This window comes from Carcharhinus amblyrhynchos, chromosome 12 (assembly GCF_965287045.1).
Source record: "Carcharhinus amblyrhynchos chromosome 12, sCarAmb.v2.hapA, whole genome shotgun sequence".
In the NCBI taxonomy this organism is placed as follows: domain Eukaryota; kingdom Metazoa; phylum Chordata; class Chondrichthyes; order Carcharhiniformes; family Carcharhinidae; genus Carcharhinus; species Carcharhinus amblyrhynchos.
The window spans coordinates 4330564-4355908 of record NC_137335.1 but is presented as its reverse complement, the minus strand read 5'-3'; the positions used below and the strand labels follow the sequence as shown (position 1 = coordinate 4355908).

Genomic DNA, 25345 nt, shown 5'->3' with positions numbered 1-25345 from the left:
CTACCTAACTTGTACATCTTTGGACACTTTGGGGCAATTTAACATGGTCAATCCACCTAATCTACACATCTTTAGACACTAAGGGGCAATTTAGCATGGCCAATCTACCTAACCTACACATATTTGGATATGGGAGGAAACCAGAACACCTGGAGGAAACCCATGCAGATACGGGGAGAATATGCAAACTCCCCGCAGACAGTGACCCAAGTTGTGAATCGAACCTCTGTACCGTGAAGTAGCAGTGCTAACCTCTTTGCCACCATGCCACCTGCTACAGAAGCATAAACCTGGCGTCTTCACCTCTGAGGGACCGGGGATGGGGGCTGGGGGGAGGTTTGGAAGGTGAGTGCTCAGGCAGCCAGCTCCCTCTGTGGTGTTCACAGTCAAGGGACACTAGAGAGAACTCAGGGGGATGCAAAGATAAATTCAACTCGGGTCCAGAGGGGTAGGGGTCCTGGAGTCACCATTTCGGGGAGAGAGGTTGGGAGGGGCCACTTGCATCCCTTACCATCCCTTCATGTTGGGCTGCCCATTGCTTTCAAGGCTGGCAGTGCACTGGCACTGACCAGGGTTGATGTGGAGATGCCAGCATTGGACTGGGGTAAACGCAGTAAGAAGTCTCACAACACCAGGTTAAAGTCCAACAGGTTTATTTGGTAGCAAACGCCACTAGGTTAATTTGACCAGGGCTGCCACTGTATCGCTGGCAGGGGTGGGTGACACAGTTTGACGGCTGGGTACTGGCTTTCCTACTTTGTCACGCAGTCAGGGTCCCCTCTGTAAGGCCAGGTCCGGGCTTCTTGGCTACCATGTCCTGGAGCCATTGTGGAACAAGTGCTGGGCAGTGTCTGTATGGAGCTCCGTAGCGATTGCGGCTGTTAAGTTTTACCTGGCGGGCGAATTGGGAGAGAGAATCTTGTGGAATACACGAGATGTGGCCCGGAACCACAACAGCAATGCTGACGGGAAACATTCCGTTTCTTGTGCCGGAACCAACACTTTGCCATTTGTTGGTAAGATTTTGCCCAATGCGTTTGACCCACGTTTTTCTCTGCTCCCAATCGACTTGCTATCCTATTTCATTTTAACAAATCCATCGAAATGTCAAAGTGAGGAATGAAGTACCGACTTGTTAAGTGTTTGTAGTGTCATGTTGTCATTTTTAGTCCAAGTACCCAAAAATCTATTGGCCTCTGTCTTGGCTGAATGTGGTATGGAGATGCCAGCGTTGGACTGGGGTGGGCACTGTAAGAAGTCTCACAACACCAGGATAAAATCCAACAGATTTATTTGGAATCACGAACTTTCAGAGTGCTACTCCTTCATCAGGCGACTCAACATCCATAGTTCCCTGGGCTACAAAACTCCATGTATTCTGTGAGTGAAGAAATTTCTCCCCATCTCTGTCCTAAATGACCGACCCTCAGTATGAGAATATGATACGTTCTGGGCTCCCCAGCCCGGGGGGGATTACCTTGTCAAACCCTTCAGGAGTTCATATGATTTGGTGAAACTATCTGTCAATCTTCTCAAATCCAGACCTCTGTTCGATCTCTCCTCACAGGAAAATCCCCTATCTCAGCTGCACTTCCTGTAGGGCAGGTTTACCCTTCCTTAGGATAAAGGAGACCCGAACTGCGCACATTATTCCCGGGGCGGTCCCACTAATACCCTACGCAGGTCCTGAAAGATTCTGTAAGACCATCGATCTGGTCTAAAGGTTCATCCTGTGGGTATCAATGGTTAACACGGCCACTTGGGTGCTGTTCCACTAAGTGCGGTACATTTTCGTTAATATTACAACACAAGAGTGCATACTCACCCTGCTGCTTAATTACTAACTGCGAGCTGGAATTCACCTCGATCCTCAATCCACCAACAAGGTGTCTGTGCATGACTTTGGAGTGACTGATCAGATGGATTGAATGCACTGCAGCAACAATATCTTTGTGTCTTCTTCCTTTATATTAGTTTTGACTCTGGCCTTGTAAGGTAATACCTGTTTTTAGCCTGTTTAATGAGTATACAATTTATATCAGTGTCTCTTCCCTTGTCTTTATGGCCTGGGCCTCTCATCAAGCCAAACTGGATGGAATAGAGTCAGCCCATTAGACCATAAGGCATAGGAGCAGAATTAGGCCACTCGGCCCATCGAGTCTGCTCCACCTCTCATTCATGGCTGATATTTTTCTCATCCCCATTCTCCTGCCTTTTCCCCATAACCCCTGACCTCCTTATTAATCAAGAACCTGTCTATCTCTGTCTTAAAGACCCGGCCTTCACAGCCTTCTGCGGCGAAGGATGGCACAGATTCACCACCCTCTGGCTGAAGAAATTCCTCCTCATCTCTGTTTTAAAGGATCGTCCCTTTAGCCTGAGGTTGCACCCTCTGGTTTACTTTGTTATCTCTTGCGCTCATTAAATCCCAGGCTGGTATAGACAATGGCTGGAATCTTATCACCGTTCACGCCAGTGGGATTTTCCCTTCCCGCTGCAGTGAATGGAGATTTGGCTGGGTGCCAAATTTCCCAAACTGGTTGCGACGGGAGCGTGGCACGAACAGCAGGTGAGATCGCGCCCGTCCTCTTTACTAACCTCAGTGAGTCTATCACTGAGTGTGTCTATCTCTCTCACAGTTCCAGGCCAGTCCTCCAGCAAAGTTTAATACGTTTTGACAACTTTGCTAACGCTGTGTCTTGGCTAAATTACCCATCCTGCCTTACTCCCATAATACAGTTCTTCACGCCTTCAGCCAGAGTACAGTTTCTCCTTGTTACCACCATGAGGTGAGCTGCCCACCAAACACTCGGTCAACATTCAATAATAGAAATGGAATAAAGAAATAGTTACATGGTTAAAAAGTGATGAATATATTAAAAGCAAGTAAATAATACACACATACTGGAATTTGTGGAATTTGACAACCTTGCCTGCCTGACGATCGTAAGATCCCACCCAAGGCCAATGGAGAATGCCGTTTTGTGAGACTCGGGGCATGCCAGCAAAAGTCCGGCTGGCTTTCCGCACAGAGATTCCCCAGCTTGGACCATGACCCTGCCCATAACCATGACCAGGAGGCTTTGATGCAGTCCCTGAGTTCTATCCCATAAGAACATAAGAACATAAGAAATAGGAGCAGGAGTAGGCCATCTAGCCCTTCGAGCCTGCCCCGCCATTCAATAAGATCATGGCTGATCTGAAGTGGATCAGTTCCACTTTCCCGCTTTCTCCCCATAACCCTTAATCCCCTTGCCTACCAAAAACCTATCTACCCGCATCTTAAATATATTTAGCAAGGAAGCCTCAATCACTTCAACGGGCAGAGAATTCCAGAGATTCACCACCCTTTGAGTTCTAAACTGCCCCCCCTTTATCTTGAGGCTGTGCCCTCTAGTCCTGCTGTCCTTTCTGAGCAGGAAGAACCTCTCCACCTCTATCCTATCCATCCCTTTCATCATCTTATACGTGTCAATGAGATCTCCCCTCATCCTTCTAAACTCCAACGAGTACAAGCCCAGTTTATTCAGCCTCTCCTCATAGCTCAACCCCCTCAACTCTGGTATCAGCCTAGTAAACCTCCTCTGCACTCCCTCCAAGGCCAAAATATCTTTGCGCAGGTGCGGCGACCAAAACTGCACACAGTACTCCAGCTGCGGCCTCACCAGTGCCTTGTACAGTTGCAGCAAGACCTCCCTGCTTTTATATTCAATCCCCCTTGCTATGAAGGCCAGCATCCCATTTGCCTTCCTGACCACCTGCTGCACCTGTAGGCTGGATTTTTGCGACTCATGCACAAGGACCCCCAGGTCCCTCTGCACCGTAGCATGCTGCAGTTTTTCGCCCTGTAAGTAGTAGCCCTTCCTACCATTATTCCTACTAAAGTGGATAACCTCGCACTTGCCAACATTGTATTCCATCTGCCAGGTCTTCGCCCACTCGCTCAGCCTATCTAGATCCCTCTGCAGACTTTCCACACCCTCCGCACAATTTGCCGTTCCACCAATCTTTGTGTCATCAGCAAATTTCAACACCTTACACTCGGTTCCCTCCTCCAGATCATCTATATAAATGGTAAATAGCTGAATAATGGATGAAGAAACACAGTGAATTTTGTTGATTTCATGACGTGTTTCAAATCTCTGCCTACACTTTCCTGAACAAACAATTGGATACTCGGTAAACGCAGAAATAGGTTGGAAATACTCAGCAGTGCAGGCAGCATCTGTTGAGAGAAAGAGAGAGACAGAGCTAACATTATAGAACTCTGACAGGTCAATGAGCTAACTCTGTTCCTTCACCCAGAGATGAATCATAGAGATTTACAGCATGGAAACAGGCCCTTCGGCCCAACTTGTCCATGCTGCCCTTTTTTTAAAATCCCAATTGCTCGCATTTGGCCCATATCCCTCTATACCCATCTTACCCATGTAACTATCTAAATGTTTTTTAAAAGACAAAATTGTGCCCGCCTCTACTACTACCTCTGGCACCTCTACTACTACCTCTGGCAGGTTGTTCCAGACACTCACCTCTGCATGAAAAAATTGCCCCTCTGGACCTTTTCATATCTCTCCCTTCTCACCTTAAACCTATGCCCTCTAGTTTTAGACTCCCCTACCTTTGGGAAAAGATATTGACTATCTAGCGGATCTATGCCCCTCATTATTTTATAGACCTCTATAAGATCACCCCTCAGCCTCTTACACTCCAGAGAAAAAAGTCCCAGTCGACCCAGCCTCTCCTTAACATTCAAACCATCAAGTCCCGGTAGCATCCTAGTAAATCTTTTCTGCGCTCTTTCTAATTTAATAATATCCTTTCTACAATAGGGTGACCAGAACTGCACACTGTATTCCAAGTGTGGCTTTACCAATGTCTTGTACAACTTCAACGAGACATCCCAATGAATCATGGATATTTAGTTCACTTTCTAAAGAAAGAGATTAAACCCAGTCAAGTTTCTGCTTTTTGTTTTGACTTTGAAGGGTACGCTCTGCAGGCTGCCCTAATTACCTCTATCACTGACGCCAGCATGCTTACCCAGACAGGAGCAGCTCTCTCCAGTTGTCTCATACCAACACACAAGATATGACAGCGAGAGAAACACTGGGGAGGAATTGAGTTTGGTCGGTAGCAAGAATGCTGAACACCCTGCCGTTAGACGAAAATGTTGAATTATCTCTTACTTTGAGAGTTTTGGCAGCTCGCCAGCGTGGCATAACATTTCCAAATCGGAGGTAGCAAACATGCATGTGGGAATGGGAAAACGAGAAACCATTTTTACCCATCCTACCCATTTGCTTCAATAGCTCCAGAGGCTTGGATTACCTTTCCTTTTTCATTCATGGGACATGGTGTTGCCGGCTGGGCCATTCTTTCCGGTTGTATCACAGCTTGGTATGGGCTCCTGCTCTGCCCAAGGCTGCAAGGAACTACAAAAGGTCATGAATGTAGCCGAATCCATCACACAACCCATCCATTGACTCTGTCTACACTTCCCGCTGCCTTGGGAAAGCAGCCAGCATAATTAAGGACCCCTTCATCCATCAGGGAAAAGATACAAAAGTCTGAGGTCATGTACCAACCGACTCAAGAACAGCTTCTTCCCTGTTGCCATAGGACTTTTGAATGGACCTACCTTGCACTAAACTGATCTTTCTCTACACCCTAGCTATGACTGTAACATTATATTCTGCACTCTCTCCTTTCCTTCTCTATGAACAGTATGCTTTGTCTGTATATCATGCAAGAAACAATACTTTACACTATATACTAATAAATAAGACAATAATAAATCAGATCAAATCAAAATCATTTATTGCCCATCCCTAGCCTCCCTTGAGAAGGTGGTGGTGAGCTGCCTTCTTGAATCGCTGCAGTCCGCGTGCTGTGGGTTGACCCACAATGCCGTTAGGGAGGGAATTCCAGGATTTTGACCCAGTGACTGTGAAGGAACGGTGATATATTTCCAAGTCAGGATGAGTGGCTTGGAGGGGAACTTGCAGGTGGTGGTGTTCCCCATGTATCTGCTGCCTTTGTCTTTCCAGATGGAAGTGGTTATGGGTTTGGAAGGTGCTGTCTAAGGATCTTTGATGAATTGCTGCAGTGCATCTTGTAGATAGTACACACTGCTGTTACTGAGTGTCGGTGGTGGAGGGAGTGAATGTTTGTAGATGTGGTGCCAATCAAACACGCAGCTTTGTCTGGATGGTGTCAAGCTTCTTGAGTGTTGCTGGAGCTGCACCCATCCAGGCAAGTGGGGAACATCCCATTATATTTGTGCCTTGTAGATGGTGAACAGATTTTGGGGGGTCAGGAAGTGAGTTACTTGCCACAGTATTCCTAGCCTATGATCTGCTCTTGTAGCCACTGTGTTTATGTGGTGAGACCAGTTAAGCTTCTGGTCAAACGTAACCCTAAGAATGTTGACAGAAGGGGATTCAGTGATGGTAACACAATTGAGTATCAAGGGGCAGTGGTTAGAGTGTCTCTCATTGGTTATGGTCATTGCCTGGCATTTGTGTGGCGCGAATGTTATTTGCCATTTGTCAGCCCAAGGCTGGATATTGTCCAGATCTTGTTACACGTGAACATGGACTGCTTCAGTGCCTGAGGAGTCGTGAATGATGCTGCACATTGTGCAATCATCGGCGAACATCTCCACTTCTGACCTTATGACGGAGGGAAGGTCATTGATGAAGCAGCTGAAGATGGTTGTGTCTAGGACACTGCCCTGACTACCCATTAACAGGTTAAACCCAGGGGTTTCATTAAAAACAAGATTGGGCAGGAAAGCATTTGTGAGTTAGCTGTGTGTGGGTGAGATGAAGCATGCATAAGCATAAAAAGGATTCCGATTTCCAAAATTGTCAGTGGTGTGATGACTGTAGGAACAGCTTTCAACTAGTGTCTCCCCCATCCCCCGCACCCCAGCAGTGTTGTCCTACTGAAAGCATTAATCCTTAGATAGGTTCTTTTTATTTATTACATGTTTCCTTCCCGATATGTGCTCCCAGTGTTTTATCTTAGCCCAGGAGATAAATTTTAGTCTGGATCATGGACTAGTGATGTGTGCTTTGACATGTGCCTGAGCCCACATGCTGGCTTCCTTCACCACTCACTAATCAGCCCTGCATTTAGGTTGGCACAGCGGTTAGCACTGCTGCCTCGCAGCATCGGGGACCCGGGTTCAATTCTCGGCTTGGGTGCCTGTCCGTGTGGAGTTTGCACTTCTCCCCGCGTCTGCATGGGTTTCCTCCCGGTGCTCCAGTTTCCTCCCATGTTCCAAAGATGTGCAGATTAGGTGGATTGGCCATGCTAATTTGCCCCTTAGTATCCAAAGATGTGTACATGAGGTGGATTAACCATACTAAATTGCCCCTTAGGGTCCAAAAATGTGTAAGTTAGGTGGATTGGCCATGCTAAATTGTCCCTTAGCGACCAAAGATGTGTAGGTTAGGTGGATTGGCCATGCTAAATTGTCCCTTTGCTTCCAAAGATGTGTAGGTTAGGTGGATTGGCCATGCTAAATTACCCCTTAGCGTCCAAAGATGCATAGGTTAGGTGGTTTGGCAATGCCAAATTGCCCTTTAGGTGTCTCAAGATGTATAGTTTAGGGGGATGAGTGGGGTAAATATTTGGGGCTATGAAGATAGGGCCTGGGTGGGATGCTCTGTTGGAGAGTCAGTGGAGATTTGATGGGCCAAATGGCCTCCTTCTGCATTGTTGGGAGTTTATGATTCTATGATCAACATGTTAATTCCTCTGTATGATACACCCAAAATCACCTTCAAAAAATAACGCAGAAAATGGTGGAGAATTGAATAATTGGTTGTTGAAGAACTTTCTGTTGTGCTGCACTAGGGTTTTGTCAGGTCATTACGGTGGAAAATCAAGACCAGATTGCACAATATGTGTTATAATAATGTGGTATATTGTATATTGTTTCTTATGTATCTGTTTGTATAAGGTGCATTTTCTTGATAAATGAATTGCAATTAGTGTATTAACAGTCATATGATGTCATATAATAGTTATTTGGAAACTTGGGTATTGTTGAAAAAGACACATACTGTCAAAGCTTTGCGTCTGGCAATCATCAGGACATTTGGCAAGGATGCTAATAGAAGGGGAAAACAACAATTAATATTGTACGAGAAGAGAGGGCTGATTGGTTGGCAATTTGACTCTGTTTGGTAGAGGCGTTTCCATGTAGAATGCACCAGTTGATGTTGACTGACAGTTAACTGCCAGATATTGTTTGAAATTCAAACCAGGCAGCTTGACTCTGACTGATCAAAGCATTGCCCTGGGGAATGAATCAGTGAATGGCTGTCAACTGCTGAAACGGAGGCAATATGTGTGTGCGCACTCTTTCCATCTGCAAAGATGACATTATCCGTAACATGCTAAGAATTTTGCTGACAACCAATTTAAGGTTATCAGTTGGGCTCACAGCTGCATTTGGGTGTTCTAGAAGCTACATACACAGGGCCCTGTTCTTTGCAGACAGGAAGGACAGGTGCACACATTTCAGCTAAATAAAATAATTGACAGCTATCGCTGATTATCAAATAAAAATTGGCACTGAGGCACGTGGAGAGGAATTAGGATAGGTGAGTGAAAGCTTGGTCAGAGAGGTAGGTTTTAAAGAGTAGCTTAAGGGAGGAAAGTGAGATGGTCATGATTAGAAGGGAACTCCAGTGTCTAGGTGTTATACAGCTAAAAGTACAACTGCCAATGGTGGAGTATTAAAACTTAAATTTCCACTTCATGTTAATTCAGGGATCCTTTTGATGGTGCTCCAGTCAGATTCAGTGTAACTGGTTGTTTAGCAGGAAAAAGAAAAGGTTTTTTTCCAAGTTCCAATTATAAAATAAAGAATAATCTTTGCCACAAGCATGTTAAAAGCTTTGTTACAGTTTATGCCACTGTTAGAATTGAATTACCACATTTTAACTCACTGTCTGCATAATCATTGCATTTAGATTCACCCAGAGCTTTGTCTTGCTACATTAGAAGGCAGCTCACATTCCCCAAAGCAATACGAATGAACCAAATGGCCGTCGGCAGAAAATCAAACTGCAGGAATGTTATCACCGTCTCTCGGTGGTGGTGCTGCTCGTAGGCATTCCATAATTCCATGAGATACTTTGAAGAAGATCGCAGGAATTCCCCTGGCAAATATTTATCGCTCCACTGGTGTCATGAAAACAGATGAACAGGTCATAATCAGATTGTTGTTTGTGGGAGTTTGCTGTGTGGAAATGTGTTGCTGCTTTTTGTACACTTCAAAGGTCAGGCAGGGAATGAGGCTAGCCTATTGCGCTGGGGGGGGCTGCTGATGTCTGCCATAGTGGTTTGCCCAGGCTGGGGTAGAGTAAAGATGATGTGAATGTGCTGGCATTGGACTGGGGTAAAAAGTCTGACAACACCAGGTGACGAAGGGACTAACCCGAAAGCTTGTGCGTTTACTATCAAATAAATCGGTTGGACTAAAACCTGGTGTTGTGCAGCAGGTGGTCAGGAAGGCGAATGGGATGCTGGCCTTCATAGCGAGGGGGATTGAATATAAAAGTAGGGAGGTCTTGCTGCAGCTGTATAGCGCATTGGTGAGGCCGCAGCTGGAGTACTGTGTGCAGTTTTGGGCGCCGCACCTGCGCAAAGATATTTTGGCCTTGGAGGGAGTGCAGAGGAGGTTTACTAGGCTGATACCGGAGTTGAGGGGGTTGAACTATGAGGAGAGGCTGAATAAACTAGGCTTGTACTCGTTAGAGTTTAGAAGAATGAGGGGAGATCTCATTGAGACGTATAAGATGATGAATGGGATGGATAGGATAGAGGTGGAGAGACTCTTCCCGCTCAAAAAAGACAGTAAGACTAGGGGGCCCAGCCTCAAGATAAAGGGGGGGCGGTTTAGAACGGAGTTGAGGAGGAACTTCTTCACTCAAAGGGTGGTGAATCTCTGGAATTCTCTGCCCGTTGAAGTGGTGGAGGCTGCCTCGCTAAATATTTTTAAGACGCGGGTTGATGGGTTTTTGATAAGAGAGGGGATTAAGGGTTATGGGGAGAAAGCGGGAAAGTGGAACTGAGCAGCGACAGATCAGCCATGATCTTATTGAATGGCGGGGCAGGCTCGAAGGGCTGGATGGCCTACTCCTGCTCCTATTTCTTATGTTCTTATGACTTTTTACTGTAGAGTAAAGAATCAGGATAGCCAATGAGGTTAAATCGAAGCTTTAGCTGATAAAAGTTTTTCAAAGTCATCTCAGCCTTTTGACTAAAATGAAACATTAGATTCAGCCCAAGAAGGGGTGCAATGCCTCATCCTGTCAGCTTGGATCTTATTTGTCCCTCCTGTGGGGACCGTGAATTGGATTTAACTTGAATTGATTTGGTTTGATTTATTATTGTCACATGTATACAGTGAAAAGTATTGTTTCTGGCGCACTATACAGACAAAGCATACCATTCATAGAAAAGGAAAGGAGAGAGTGCAGAATGTAATAGGGTGTAGAGAAAGATCAACGTAGTGCGAGATAAGTCCATTTAACAGTTTGACGGCAGCAGCGAAGAAGCTGTTCTTGAGTCAGTTGGTACGTGACCTCAAACTGATGTATCTTTTTCCCGATGGAAGAAAGTGGAAGAGAGAATGTCCGGGGTGCGTGGGGTCCTTAATTATATTTGGGTTTTTTGATTGGAATAAAAGTACCGAAAAGTACCAACAAAAATACTTCATTGGCTGCAAAGCACTTTGGGGAGGTTTTGGAGTGGTCAAAGTTGCTATATAAATGCAAATCTTTTTCCTTCAGAATCAAGCAATCACAACTATGGGATTTGAGAGGCGCAGTAACGTTATTGAGGTTCCTTAGAGAGGGTTTTTTGCTGGTGTAAGTGGAGTGTGTATGTTCCACAGTCAATATCATTAGACACAAGAATATATCTTTGCTACACTTCATTTCTGCACTGTAATGATAAAACCTTAAAAGTGTTAAATAATGGTCTATAAATTCCAGCCCCTTATTCTGTTGATGCTGAGATCACATTAGTAACCTAACAACCAGGCAAAGGTTGCATTTATTTATTCTCATCAGATTCCAGTGTTGTGTTAGCATTAAAAATGTAATTATTGTGTATAGACTTAATCTTAGGGCATTATTTACAAAAAAGGCCTGATGACAAAGCACACATTTGTTTGAGTGTCGCACTTCCGGCTGTGGTTATATCAGTGCCCTGCCAATGAGAAGCTTCCAGTATGAGGAATTTCTGATTCACGTATCTCGGTCTGATTTTGTACAAATTTGGCCTTTATAGCGAGGGGGATAGAATATAAAAGCAGGGAGGTCTTGCTGCAACTGTACAGGGCACTGGTGAGACTGCAACTGGAGTACTGTGTGCAGTTTTGGTCACCGCATTTGCAAAAGGATATATTGGCCTTGGAGGGAGTGCGGAGGAGGTTCACTAGGCTGATACTGGAGATGAGGGGGTTGGACTATGAAGAGAGACTAAATAGACTGGGTCTGTACTCGCTGGAGTTTAGGAGGATGAGGGGGAATCTTATAGAGATGTATTAGATAATGAAGGGGATGGATAGGGTAGAGATAGAGAGATTCTTCCTGCTTAGAAAGGATAGCAGGACTAGGGGGCACAGCCTCAAGATAAGGGGGGTCAGTTTAGGTCAGAGTTGAGGAGGAACTTCTTCACTCAAAGGGTGGTGAATCTCTGGAATTCTCTGCCCATTGAAGTGGTGGAGGCTGCCTCGCTAAATATATTTAAGTCACAGGTAGATAGGTTTCTGATAGACAAGGGAATTAAGGGTTATGGGGAGAAAGCGGGAAAGTGGAACTGATCCACTTCAGATCAGCCATGATCTTATTGAATGGCAGGGCAGGCTCGAAGGGCTAGATGGCCTACACCTGCTCCTATTTCTTATGTTCTTAAATACTGATTTCACAACAGTGCACTCTTTCGTGTGTGATCTTCCCTGAATGTGGAGAATAGAGGCTAGAGTGTACCCAACTCCATCCCGCTCCCTCAGCCTGCCCTGCCATCTGAACATAAAATAAGACATGGGGATGTCAGGAACATCATCGTGCCAGTCGCCCAGATTTTGGCTGTAGAAGGATGCAAAAAGAGGCCATTGGGCCCATTGAGTCTGCGCCAACCAAAATCCCACCCAGGCTCTATCTCCCTAACCCTATGCGTTTACCCTAGCTAGTCCCCCTGACGCTGCATTTGAGCTTGGCCAATCCACCAAACCCGCACATCTCTGGACTGTGGGAGGAAATCAGAGCACCCGGAGGAAACCCATACAGATAAGGGGAGAATACGCAAACTTCACACAGTCAGTGACCCAAGCCAGGAATCGAACCCTGATCCCTGGCATTGTGAGGCTTGTTACTGAGTGAATAGCCTGGAATGTTTCTTTGCCTGCCATATTCTCGGGCTGTCGGATGTGAAATGCTTTGTGAGCGATGCTACAGAAGCTGTGATGAGGCAGTGTAAGGGCAGGAGGAACGGCCCTGCCACCAGGAGTGCGACTGAATGTAGCAGCAAATTCTTCTGGGGAAAAGGGACTGCTGTCCACGTGGGTTCTGAGTTCATCTTTTGGGCAGGATTTAGTTGTCCCTTTAGCTGCAGGCACCAACCCCGTATTGGCCACAAAATGTCACGAGGGGCCAAAAGCAGGGTTTGTGCCAATGTGAGTGCCAACATTTACTGCCCATCCCTAGTTGCCCTTGACAAGGTGGTGGTGAGCTGCCATCTCCTCCAGCATGATTAGGTGAACCTCTCTCTGCCCTGCAGTGACAAAAGCTACAATCCCATCCTCCGAGAGACTGCCTTCGGTACGTCCCTCTTCCCCGACTGCACCCCCAGTGTGATTGTCAATTCAATCTGAACTGTGAGCAGGTTTCTGCTGTGGCTTCATGGACTACAAGAGGCAGAGAGGGATCTAGAATCCCAGGAGCCAGCTGGGTTTATGTATTGATTTCAATCAGGCCATTGAGATTGGCCTATTGGAGTATGAGCTCCCTGATTAAGGACCTAATTGAAGGGCAAATCAGGGAGCTTTTTCCTTATTTAACCTGGTGTGTCAGTTCCTCTGGCACTCCCGGAGGTAGACTGCTGACTGCGAGCACTCTGTGTGCTGCTGTTAGAGTTTGTAAATAAAGGGATTTTGGTGAAAGGACTTCTGCCTCTGAAGACTTGTTACCGTTCACACTTAAAAAAACAGAGTAAGGTCATTTATTCAGATTCTGAAGGGATTCTCTAGATCGCCTGTCATGACTTCAGAGGTAGTTTGAAGTTTATTTATTAGTCACAGGTAGGTTTACGTTAACACTGCAACGAAGTTACTGTGAAATTCCCCTTGTTGCCACACCTGTTCGGGTGCACTAAGGAAGAATCTAGCATGGCCAATGCACCTAACCAGCACGACTGTGGGAGGAAACCGGAGCACCCGGAGGAAAACCATGCTGACAGTGACCCAAGAGAGGAATCGAACCCAGGTCCCTGGCACTACGAGGCAGCAGTGCTAACCACTGTGCCATCGTGCCACCCATAGAGCTATGGGCAGCCTGAGAAATGGGCAAATATCCTACATCAAAACGGAAGTGAAATCTATGATATTTAGTGGTGAAGTGGCTGTAGAAATTTGAGAACCAGTTCATTATACTTTCAGCTGGATGCTCTGGCTTATTTTCCATACAGTCGAACATTGAATAAAAGCTAGATGCTTGTGTCATTCAGGGGTGGAATTACAAACTGATGAAAAATTCATACTGTTTCCCTTTGCTCAAATACAATTGCGCTTTGTGCAACATCCTGAGGCAAGTAACTCTCAAAAGCCTGTCCTCCATCTGCAAGGCACAAACCAGGAGAATACTCTATACTCGCCTGGATGGGTGTAGCTCCAACAACACTCAAGAAGCTCGACACCATCCAGAGCAGCCCCACTTGATTAGCACCCCATCTACCAACTTCAACATTCATTCTGTGCAACATGGCACAAAGTGGCAGAAGTGTGTACCATCTATAAGATGCATTGCAACAACACTCCAAGGCTCCTTGAACAGCACCTTCCAAACCTCACGACCTCGACCACCTAGAAGCTCAAGGACAGTAGATGCATGGGAACACCCCCCACTTGCAAATTCCCCTCCAAACCATACACGTGCCTGATTTTAAAAATATCAGCCGTTCCTTCACTGTTCGGTGGGTCAAAATCCAAGAACCCCCTCCCTAACAGCACTGTGGGTGTACTTACACCACACGGACGACAGCAGTTCAAGAAGGCAGCTCACCACCATCTTCTCAAGGGGCAATTAGTGATGGGCAATAAATGCTGGCCAAGCCAGCGGCACTCACATCCCAGATAGGAACAAAAGATACAAGGCTTGCATTTACATAGCACCCTTCAGACCTCAAGATGTCCGAAGAAGCTTAACAACTTTTTTGAAGCGTCATCACAGTTGCAATGGGCAATGACTGCCAGGCGAGCCGTGCACAGCAAGATCCCACAGCAGCAATCAGTTTTAGGGATGGCGATTGTGGGAAATATCAGAGAGATTTCAGCACAGCCTGAGCTGTAGGGGAAGTTTCCATTGAAATACTTACAGCCACCGTGGGGAAAGAAAATGAAAATGTCTTATGTTCTGGCAGTTTTTGCAGTCCTACTGGATCGCTGACTCTTCCATCACCCCCCCAGGGACGGTGGCCGGAGTTCTTCGGTCTTGCTCGTCCCCGCCACCGCTGCCAGTGAGAACGGAGAATTTGGCGCTCAGCCAAGACTTCATTCACGGCAGCGGGGCCTGGAGAATTCCAGCTGTGGGCAAGATTGGGGAATTCCAGTTCTGTAGTTTGATCTGCTCTTCCCAGAGTGGACGTACACACTTGGAGAGGCGTAACAGGGGTTGTCCAGCACGACTGTTGAAGCAACTGTAGCTGTGATTCAGGATGGGACCAACAGGAGGCAGAATTTCCACCTGTCACAGTTCTAGAGCAGCAGTGACACCATGGCATATTCCAGAAAAGTTTCTAAGCCCAAAGTACAGGCACAATGGGCCTAATGGCCTCCTTCTGTCATTCCATAATTCTTTAATGGGAACGCATGTACAAATCTAGTCCCTGGAGCCTGTACCACCACTCAGTGAGATGGGGGCTGATCTATACCCTAACTCCATTTACCCATCTTGTCACTTTATCTTTCAATACCCATCACTTGGCATGGCTACATGTGCTTACACTCACCAATTTCGTCTATTCTACTTGACCGTACTTCGTTGTATAATTATCTTCAGCAATACAGGTGGCACGGTGGTTAGCACTGCTGCCTCACAGCTCCAGGGGCCCGGGTTCTATTCCTGGCTTGGGTCACTGTCCATGTGGAGTTTGCACATTCTCCCCATGTCTGCGTGGGTTTCCTCCGGGTGCCCTGGTTTCCTCTGGGTGTTCCTGGTATGCATTGTAGAACCATGTGAGCATCCAGACACAGATACCAGCCCAGATGTGCAGATTAGGTGAATTGGCCATGATAAGTTGCCCCTTCATGTTTCAAGATTTGTAGGTTAATTGGATTGGCCCTAGTAAATTGAGCCTTAGTGACCAACGATGTGCAGGTTACAGGGATTGGCCACGCTAAATTGCCCCTTAGTACCCAAAGATGTGCAGATTATGAGGATTGGCCATGCTAATTGCCCCTTAGTGACCAAAGATGTGCAGATTACGGGGATTGGCCATGCTAATTTGCCCCTTAGTGTCCAAAGGTGCACAGGTTAGGTGGATTGGCCATGCTAAATTGCCCCTTAGTGTCCAAATATATGCAGGTTACAGGGATTGGCCATGTTAAGTTGCCACTTTGTGTCCAAAAATATGCAGGTTAGGAGGATTGGCCATGCTAAATTGCCCGTTAGTGCCCCTAGATCTGTAGGTTAGATAGATTGGCCATGGGACATGTGTACAGGGATAGAGCAAGGGGGTGTGGGCCTGGATAAAAAAGAGTCAGTGCAGACTCAATGGGCTGAATGGCCTCTCCCGCACTGTAGAGATTCTATGATTCTGTGAATACATTCTGCTCCACTTGCTTTGGTCTGGGACACACAGCAGTGGAGGACTCGCTGTTGGTAGAGAATTATTGAAAACCAACCACCTGATAGGCTGCTTCATGTGTATATAATTGGCTTTGAAGTAGTAACAGGCCAACTTACAGGCACCCTTGATCGAGAGCTGATAACATCAGGGAGCATCCATCATCCTAAGCGACTTTCCTCCATTACAACTGACAAGGCAACCCAGGGCTAGGATTTCCTCTTGTGATTCATCTGTGGCCAAATTGAAAAAAACAGGACTTTGATTTTATTACTCTGAGCACAGAGGACATCTCTGACCATTACCACTGTTGTTTGGGAACACCCAAGGTCCACTTTTGCACCCAGTTTGCAATAAGATGTCTTGTTTGTTGTCAGCATTGGGACTGTTTGACTACCAGTGAATTATTTTCTGTATTAATCGCTTTGATTACAAACTGGTTTGTTTTTTCCCCTGTCTGGTTGGCTAGTTTTTACTTTAATCACTCAACAAAGATATTATGCAAATCTTCCTCCGCAATGTGAATTTCCCCCTTTTGGTATTTGATCGAAATGAGATCTGTATAATCACATTACACCAAAATAAGATACCTCTCAACCTGTCTGCGTTTTAAGCCATCAGTCAGCAATTTCTTTTCATTAATCCTCACAAGGAAACTGTTCTGAATGGCGTTGGAGATTTGGGCAGCTCAGTGGTTAGCACTGCTGCCTCACAGCGCCAGGGACCCGGGTTTGATTCCCGGTTTGGGTCACTGTCTGTGTGGAGTTTGCACATTCTCCCTGTGTCTGCGTGGGTTTCCTCCGGGTGCTCCAGTTTCCTCCCACAGTCCAAAGATGTGCGGGTTAGGCGGATTGGCCATGCTAAGTTGCCCCTTCCGGCATCTGTTCGGGTACACTGAGGGAGAATTTAGCACGGCCAATACACCTAGCCAGCACACCTTTCAGACTGTGGGAGGAAACCGGAGCACCCGGAGGAAACCCACGCAGACACAGGGAGAACGTACAGACTGCACACAGACAGTGACCCAAACCGGGAATCGAACCTGGGTCCCTGGCACTGTGAGGCAGCACTGCTAACCACTGTGCCACCGTGCTGCCCATTAGTTAGCACTCCAGGTGTGATATCTCACTGAATTGTAGGACCAAGTGAATAACCAGACACAGATCCCAGCCCAGACAATTTGCAACCCTCCTAAATTCCCTTGTAGCAATTTTCAGAAACTTGGTTTTATAAAAAATAATTACGTTTGTTTTACACTCATTCTAAATCTTATGCCGTCAGGCTAAAAGGATGATCCTTTAAAACGGAGATGAGGAGGAATTTCACCAGAGAGCGGTGAATCTGTGGAACTCTTTGCCGCAGAAGGCTGTGGAGGCCGGGTCATTGAGTGTCTTTAAGACAGAGATAGATAGATTCTTGATTATAAGGGGATTAGGGGTTATGGGGAAAAGGCAGGAGAATGGGGATGAGAAAAATATCAGCCATGATGGAATAGTGGAGCAGATTCATAGAATCCTACAGTACAGAAGGAGGCCAGTTGGTCCCATCCCATAATCCACCCAGGCTCCATCCCAAAACCCACCCAGGCCCCATCCCATAACCCCATGCATTTACCCTCACAAGTCCCCACCCCCCAGCCGACACTAAGAGGCAATTTAGCATGGCCAATCCACCTAACCCACTCATGTTTGGAGAAAATTGGAGCACCTGGAGGAAACCCATGCAGATATGGGGAGAATGTGCAGACTCCACAGTGACCCAAGGCCCAGATTCAAAGCCGGGACCCTGGCGCTGTGAGTCAGCAGTGGTAACCACTTTGCCACCATGCCACCCAGTGGCACATTGATTAACACTACTGCTCGATGGGCCAAGAGGCCTAATTCTGCTCCTATGTCTTAAGGTCTTATGGCCTTATGGTGCCCGATTAATGGTAACATTTTCCCCATGTCCACCCTATCCGAGCCTTTCAGTAATCTGTAAGTTTCAGTGAGGTCCCCCCTCATCCTTCTAAACTCCATCGAACACAGACCCAGGGTCCCCAGATGCTCTTTGTACATCAAGCTTTTCATTTTTGGGCCCTCATAATCTTGATCAGATTGCCCCCTCAGCCTTATTGAATCATCGAGCCCCCAAATCTGTTCAAAGCTCCCACTGTGTTGATGACAAGATTATTAATGCTGCAATTTTATATTTGCCAGGCAAAGCTGGAAATTCAGTGAAGACACGTGCTCCCTTCAGCTCAAGGACAAGGATTTCTCCCCACTCGGAAATAAGCATTCAGGACCCCAGTGGCAAGAAGCAGAGAGAGGTAGATGCGATCGAGCATAAAATTCAAGAAGCTTTCAAAGAGGAGAACTCTGAAGATTTGGCGGCAGAACTGAGTGATTTGAGGAAGACGGGGGATTCTCAAGTGTCCAATTTCGACGATGAGGAAGAGGATGAGGAGTCGCTGGAAATGGACAGCACCGTGCGGCTCGCGAAACAGATTGAGGTGATCATTAACTTGAAAACACAAGTGGACAGCAGTGACTGCAGCAGTGAGAAAGATCCAGAACAAATCATTTCTAATGAAGCTGAGATCTAAACAAAGGGTATTTCGTGGAGATTTTTGTTCAGTAGTATTATAAATGAAATGCAGAACCTAAAACATTTCCTTGGTTCATGTTCTCCATGAGAAACAGGGTTACTGCACTTCGATCAACACTTGACTGATGTGTTTTCCAGTGTGAACCCAAGTTATGGTGGTGCCAGTGATCGATCACTTTTGACCTTAATGTTGATCTTGGCCGACAACTGATGAAATGAAGATAATTCCAATTTAATTGTGCCGTTATCCCCATTGCAAAGGAGGGAAGCACCATAAATATACCACATGGCACAGTGGTTAGCACTGCTGCCTCACGGCTCCAGGGACCTGGATTCGATTTGTGGCTGGGGTCACTGTCTGTGTGGAGCCTGCACATTCCCCCCGTGTCTGCGTGGGTTTCCTCCGCGTGCTCCGGTTTCTCCCACAGTCCGAAAGATGTGCGGGTTAGGTTGAGTGGCCGTGTTAAATTGCCCCTTAGTGTCAGGGGACTGGCAGGATAAATATGTGAGGTTACAGGAAGAGGGGCCTGGGTGGGACTGTGGTCAGTGCAGCCTCGATGGGCTGAATGGCCTCCTTCTGCCAAGGGACTGTATGATCACGAGTACTTTGGTGAGAAAGTACACACGCTGAAGGTAATATAACTCTGATGGGACTATTTCACTGACAAAAGCGCTACTACAACAATAACAACTTGCACTTGTATGGCATCTTTAACGTGTAAGAAGTCCCAAAGCACTTCACAGGAATGATTATTAAATATAGTTTGAGACCGAGGCATATGAGAACTCGTTAGGACTGGTGACAAAAGCTTGGTCAAAGATATACGTTTCGGTACCCTTTTAAAACGTGTGTGTGTGTGTATGTGTGTGTGTATGTTTGTATATGTGCGTGTGTGTGTGTATACATATGTTTGTGTATGTGTGTATATGTGCATGTGCGTGTATGTGTATATATGTGTGTGTGTATATGTGCATGTGTGTGTGTGTGTATATGTTTGTGTATGTGTGTGTGTGTATATGTGCATGTGCGTGTATGTGTATATATGTGTGTGTGTATATGTGTGTGTGTATATGTGCATGTGTGTGTGTGTGTATATGTTTGTGTATATGTGTGTGTGTCTGTCTGTGTATGTATATGTGTGTCTGTGTGTATGTGTATGTGTGTGTGTGTATGTGTCGAGCTGGAGGGAGGGTGGCGCGAGGACAGGTTGGATGGGAAGAGATAGAGACTTTGAAATATTTAGTGAGGGGGCTTTGCACCCTTGTCACCTGAAGGTACAGCCAGCAGCAGTGGTGAATAAAACTGGAGAGATAGAAAAAGCCAGGACTGGAGGAGCAAGAGATCTCAAAAGGATATACTGGAAAAGTTAAGGGAGATAGGGAAGGAGCAAGGCTATGGAAGGGATTTAAAATAAGGATGAGTGCCATGGTGATGGGTAAATAGGACTTGGGCAGCATTGTGGCACAATGGTTAGGTTCAATTTTCGGCTGTCTGGAGTTTGCACGTTCACCTCTTGGGTTTCCTCCACATGGTTCTGTTTCCTCCCCACACTCCAAAGATGTTGAGGTTAGGTGGATTAGCCATGCTAAATTGCCCCTTAGTGTCCAAAGATGTGCAGGTTAGGTGGATTAGCCATGCTAAATTGCCCCTTAGTGTCCAAAGATGTGCAGGTTAGGTGGATTAGCCATGCTAAATTGCCCCTTCGTGTCCAAAGATGTGCAGGTTAGGTGGATTAGCCATGCTAAATTGCCCCTTCGTGTCCAAAGATGTGCAGGTTAGGTGGATTAGCCATGCTAAATTGCCCCTTCGTGTCCAAAGATGTGCAGGTTAGGTGGATTAGCCATGCTAAATTGCCCCTTCGTGTCCAAAGATGTGCAGGTTAGGTGGATTAGCCATGCTAAATTGCCCCTTCGTGTCCAAAGATGTGCAGGTTAGGTGGATTAGCCATGCTAAATTGCCCCTTCGTGTCCAAAGATGTGCAGGTTAGGTGGATTAGCCATGCTAAATTGCCCCTTCGTGTCCAAAGATGTGCAGGTTAGGTGGATTAGCCATGCTAAATTGCCCCTTCGTGTCCAAAGATGTGCAGGTTAGGTGGATTAGCAGGGTAAATGCACGGGGTTACAGGGATAGAGGGGTGGGCCTAGGTAAGATACTCTTTGGAGAGTCAGTGCAGACTCAATGGGCTGAATGACCTCCTTCTGCACTGTAGGGATTCTATGGAGGCCTAATTTTCAGATGCACCAAGTAAATGGAGAATGTAAAATGGCAGGATCACATTGGAACAAGCAGGAATATTGAGCACAGACTGTGTAATTATGGTATCTCTCAATTGTAGATCAGTTATACGCTGATCATACACTATTACTTAGCAATCACTCATTTCAATGTATTATCTTTTTAGTTTATCTGAAGTTATTAAAACTTACCCCTCTCCTGAGGAACTCATAATATTAATACTAAACACATCTTTTGCTGGGATGTGTGCCACACTCAACAGTCACATCTACAGATCAAATGTTTCACAAAAGTTTCGAGGTGTCCTATTTCTGAACAATCACATCATATTTAATTAGACTGTGTCAAGTCAATCTCCACTCGTTGTAATCAAAATGTCTGTGACGGCTTTTTCGTTGCTTTGAGGTTTATGAACAAGCGTTTCATATTTCCACAGTGTTTTCATAGCGCTTTATCATTTCAATTTTTCATCTTCACCCGTATTAGTTGAGTTAATTCTCTACAGGCTACGGTTGCCTTTGGTCCTTAATGTGATGTGAAGGTTTCACCTTCTCCAGATCAGCTGTAAAAGCTTTCTCTGCTATTTTCAGAAAGCCACCCTTCATGCTGGGATTATCAACAGAAAGCCAATGTTCTGATGACTTTATATCAGTGATTGACTTATTTTTAAACATCATCATTGCTCTGTTTATTAAAAATATTACTTTCAGCCCAGGCAAACAAAGAAAGGATGGCTCACATTTTGTATCCCGTTTCAAAAGCAGGTGTGGGGTAAAGAATATAGATGGCCCGCAAGAAAAATCAAATTTATTCAGGGCACTTTGCCAAGTAAAATTTGCAGCATTTTTTAAAATTTTGAATTTAATCTCCAGAAAAAATAATGTCAAAAACAAAATCGTCGTGGTGGCACAGTGGTTAGCACTGCTGCCTCGGGTCACTGTGTGTATGGGGTTTGCACGTTCTCCCTGTGTCTGCGTGGGTTTCCTCCGGGTGCTCCGGTTTCCTCCCACATTCCAAAGATATGCTAGTTAGATGGATTGGCCATTGCCCCTTAGTGTCAGGGGGATTAGCAGGAAAAATATGCGGGTATAGGGCCTGGTTGAGACTGTGGTCAGTGCAGACTCGATGGGCCAAATGGCCTCCTTCTTCACTGTAGGGATTCTACGAATAAAAAATTTAACATTGCAGCAAATTTAAATTATATATTGAATTTCTGGTCACAATGGTCTTTTTTTTTAAATTTAATATTTATTTATCAGTGTCACAAGTAGGCTTACATTAACACCACAGTGAAGTTACTGTGAAAATCCCCTAGTCGCCACACTCAGGCGCCTGTTTGGGTAGCACTGAGGGTGAATTTAGCATGGACAGCATGTCTTTTGGTCTGAGGGAGGAAACCAGAGCACCCGGAGGAAACCCACGCAGACACGAGGAGAACGTGCAGACGTCGCACAGACAGTGACCCAAGCCGGCAATCGAATCTGGATCCCTGGCGCTGTGGACAGTAGTGCTAACCACTGTGCCACTTTGCCGCCCTAATCTTGCTGCTAACTTTGACAAGAACTAATCATTTATTTTTATATAATGCTAATTTCACATTGTGCAAACCAACCCTTTTGATTGCTACCTGGGCATGGGTTTGGAAGGTGCTGTCTAAGGGTCTTTGGTGAATTGCTGCAGTGCATCTTGTAGATAGTACACACTGCTGCTACTGGGTGTCTGTGGTGGAGAGATTGAACGTTTATAGAAGGAGTGCCAATCATGTGGGCTGCTTTGCCTGGGTGGTACTGTGTATTCTATGAATTTAAACAATAATATCTTTGTTGCTGATATTTTTGGGGGCACTTTTTTTATTATAAGCTATGAGTGACTGTGGTTCCCTGCTGCCAAACAAGTTTGCATTCACACAACCCCACACAATGTTAATGACAGTACATGCTGCTATTTATTTATTTCATCCCAGTCTTGAAGTTACAAAGCCAATGATCAGAGTGGATTGGGCAAACCCAAATCCATCTCCTTGATTGCTCCAAAAAAACCAAATTCAAATTGAATTCAAATCATGGTTCCCATCAGAGATACAAACAAGATCCAAGCTGACAAGATAAGGCATTGAACCTCATCTTAAGCTCCATCCAATGTTTGATCTTAGCCAATAGGCTGGGGTCACATGCTGCTATTTATGCCTAAGTGAAAAATGGCTCTTTAAAGTTAAGGAACTTATTATTTCTCTGAGTGCAAAGACCTTTCTAATGTATTTAGACTTCCTGCCGAGTATGACCTCATTTACAATAAATGTTGAAAATCAGGTCATACTCCCTTGGGGCGAATTTCCCAGTCTGCTCACCAGGGGAATTGGAGTGGGTGAGGGACAGAATATGGGTGTGATTTTCAGGTTTTGGAGATGGAAAATCCCACTCCTTGACTCTGACAAGATCCTAATTTCTAAACTAAAGGGAAGAACAACTGAATTGAAATTGGAGACCATCTGTTTTGAAACACTGTTCTGTTTCTTATTTTAATTTCTGACTGAATTATTTTACATATTTTGATACATTAGCTAGCCCAGGTTTTGTAGTCAGTGGTGCATCAACTGCATCTTCTATTCATTACAGTTCCACTGGCCCACTGACTTTCTATAGCTTTTACAATGAAACTTGTGGTCATTAGGAATCCAAAACTGTGTACTCTATAGGGGGTGTGTGGCACATATGAACAGCATAAGCAACAATATGCCTCCTCAATCAGAGTGAAGATCCATAGAAACATAGAATCCCTTCAGTACAGAAAGTGGCCATTTGGCCCATTGAGTCTGCACAGGAATAGGGCCTGGTTGAGATTGTGGTCAGTGCAGACTCAATGGGCCAAATGGCCTCCTTCTGCACTGTAGGGATTCTATGAATAAAGAATTTAACATTGCGGCAAATTTAAATTATATGCTGAATCTCTGGCCACAATGGTCTTAATCTTTTTTTAAAGTTTAAAATTTATTTCTCAGTGTCACAAGTAGGCTTACCATAGAACCTTAGAAAATCACAGCTCAGAAACTGGCCTTTTGGCCCTCCTTGTCTGAGCCGAAAACAGCAATGAAGTTACTGTGAAAATCCCGAGTCACCACATTCCGGCGCCTGTTTGCATACACTGAGGGAGAATTTAGCATGGCCAGCATGTCTTTCAGTCTGAGGGAGGAATCTGGAGCACCCGGAGGAAACCCACACAGACACAAGGAGAAAGTGCAGACTTCGCACAGACAGTGACCCAAACCTGACTCTCCAACAGAGCATCTAACCCAGGCTCTGTCCCCATAATTGTAAATATTCACCGAACCTATACATCTTGGGATACTCAAGGGCAATTTATCATGTCCAATCCAACTAACACGCACACCTTTGGACTGTAGGAAGAAACTGCAGCACCTGGAGGAAACCCATGCAAACATGGGGAGAATGTGCAAACTCCACACAGACAGTCACCCAAGGCCAGAATTGAACCTGGGTCCCTGAGTGTGGTGACTAGGGGGTTTTCAAAAGAATCACACTGCAGTGTTAATGTAAGCCTACTTGTGACTAATAAATAAACTTTACATTTTACTTTACTAGTGCTGTGAGGCAGCAGTGCCAACTACTGAGCCATCATGCTGCCCACACTAAGACACCAAGGAAATGCAAGCGGAATCTTTAATTCAGTATAAAATCATATGCAGCAAGTTCATTGAGGGATAAAAAATAAACAGGATTATGAAAGAAGGAGATAAGCAGATCAGAATTTTTTAAAAATTTGTTGAAATCTCCAATAATTAAAATTTACAGGAATGAGATTTCACATTTAGACCAACTTAGACCATAAGACATAGAAGCAGATTTAGGCCATTCAGCTCACTGAGTCTGCTCCACCATTCAATCGTGGCTGATTTTTTTCTTATCCCCATTCTCCTGCCTTTCCCCCATAATCCCTGATCCCCTTATTAATCAAGAATCTATCAACTTCTTAAAGGCACTCCTCAGCCTTCTGAGGCATAGATCCACTTCTCTCTGGCTGAAGAAATTCCTCCTCGTTTCTGTTGTAAAGGATCGTCCCTTTAGCCTGAGGTTGTGCCCTCTGGTTCTAGTTTTCCCTACTAGTGGAAACATCCTCTCCATGTCCACTCTATCTGGGCCTCACAGTATCCTGCAAGCTTCAATAGGATCCCCCCCCCCAAAATCCTTCTAAACTCCAACTAGTACATAGTCCTCTACTGTTCCTCATACGACAAGCTCTTCATTGCAGAGATCATTCTTGTGAACCTCCTCTGGACATTTTCCAAGACCAGCACATCCTTCCTTAGAAATGGGCCCAAAACTGCTCACAATACTCCAAATGGGGTCTGACCAGAGCCTTATACAGCCTCAGAAGTACATTCCTGCTCTTGTATTCTAGCCCACTTGACATGAATGC

General features: G+C 45.5%; 1 protein-coding gene across 1 annotated transcript in view; it reads left to right on the top strand.

Annotated features, from left to right (window-relative positions):
* LOC145350685 (uncharacterized) overlaps positions 1 to 18825 on the top strand; it is a 107270-nt gene extending 88445 nt beyond the window's left edge. Inside the window, exon 11 of the mRNA XM_080199895.1 lies at positions 18288 to 18825. Coding sequence (XP_080056021.1) covers positions 18288 to 18673 — 386 coding nt within the window. The 3' untranslated portion in view covers positions 18674 to 18825. The remainder of the gene's footprint in view (positions 1 to 18287) is intronic.
* The last annotated feature ends 6520 nt before the right edge of the window (positions 18826 to 25345 follow it).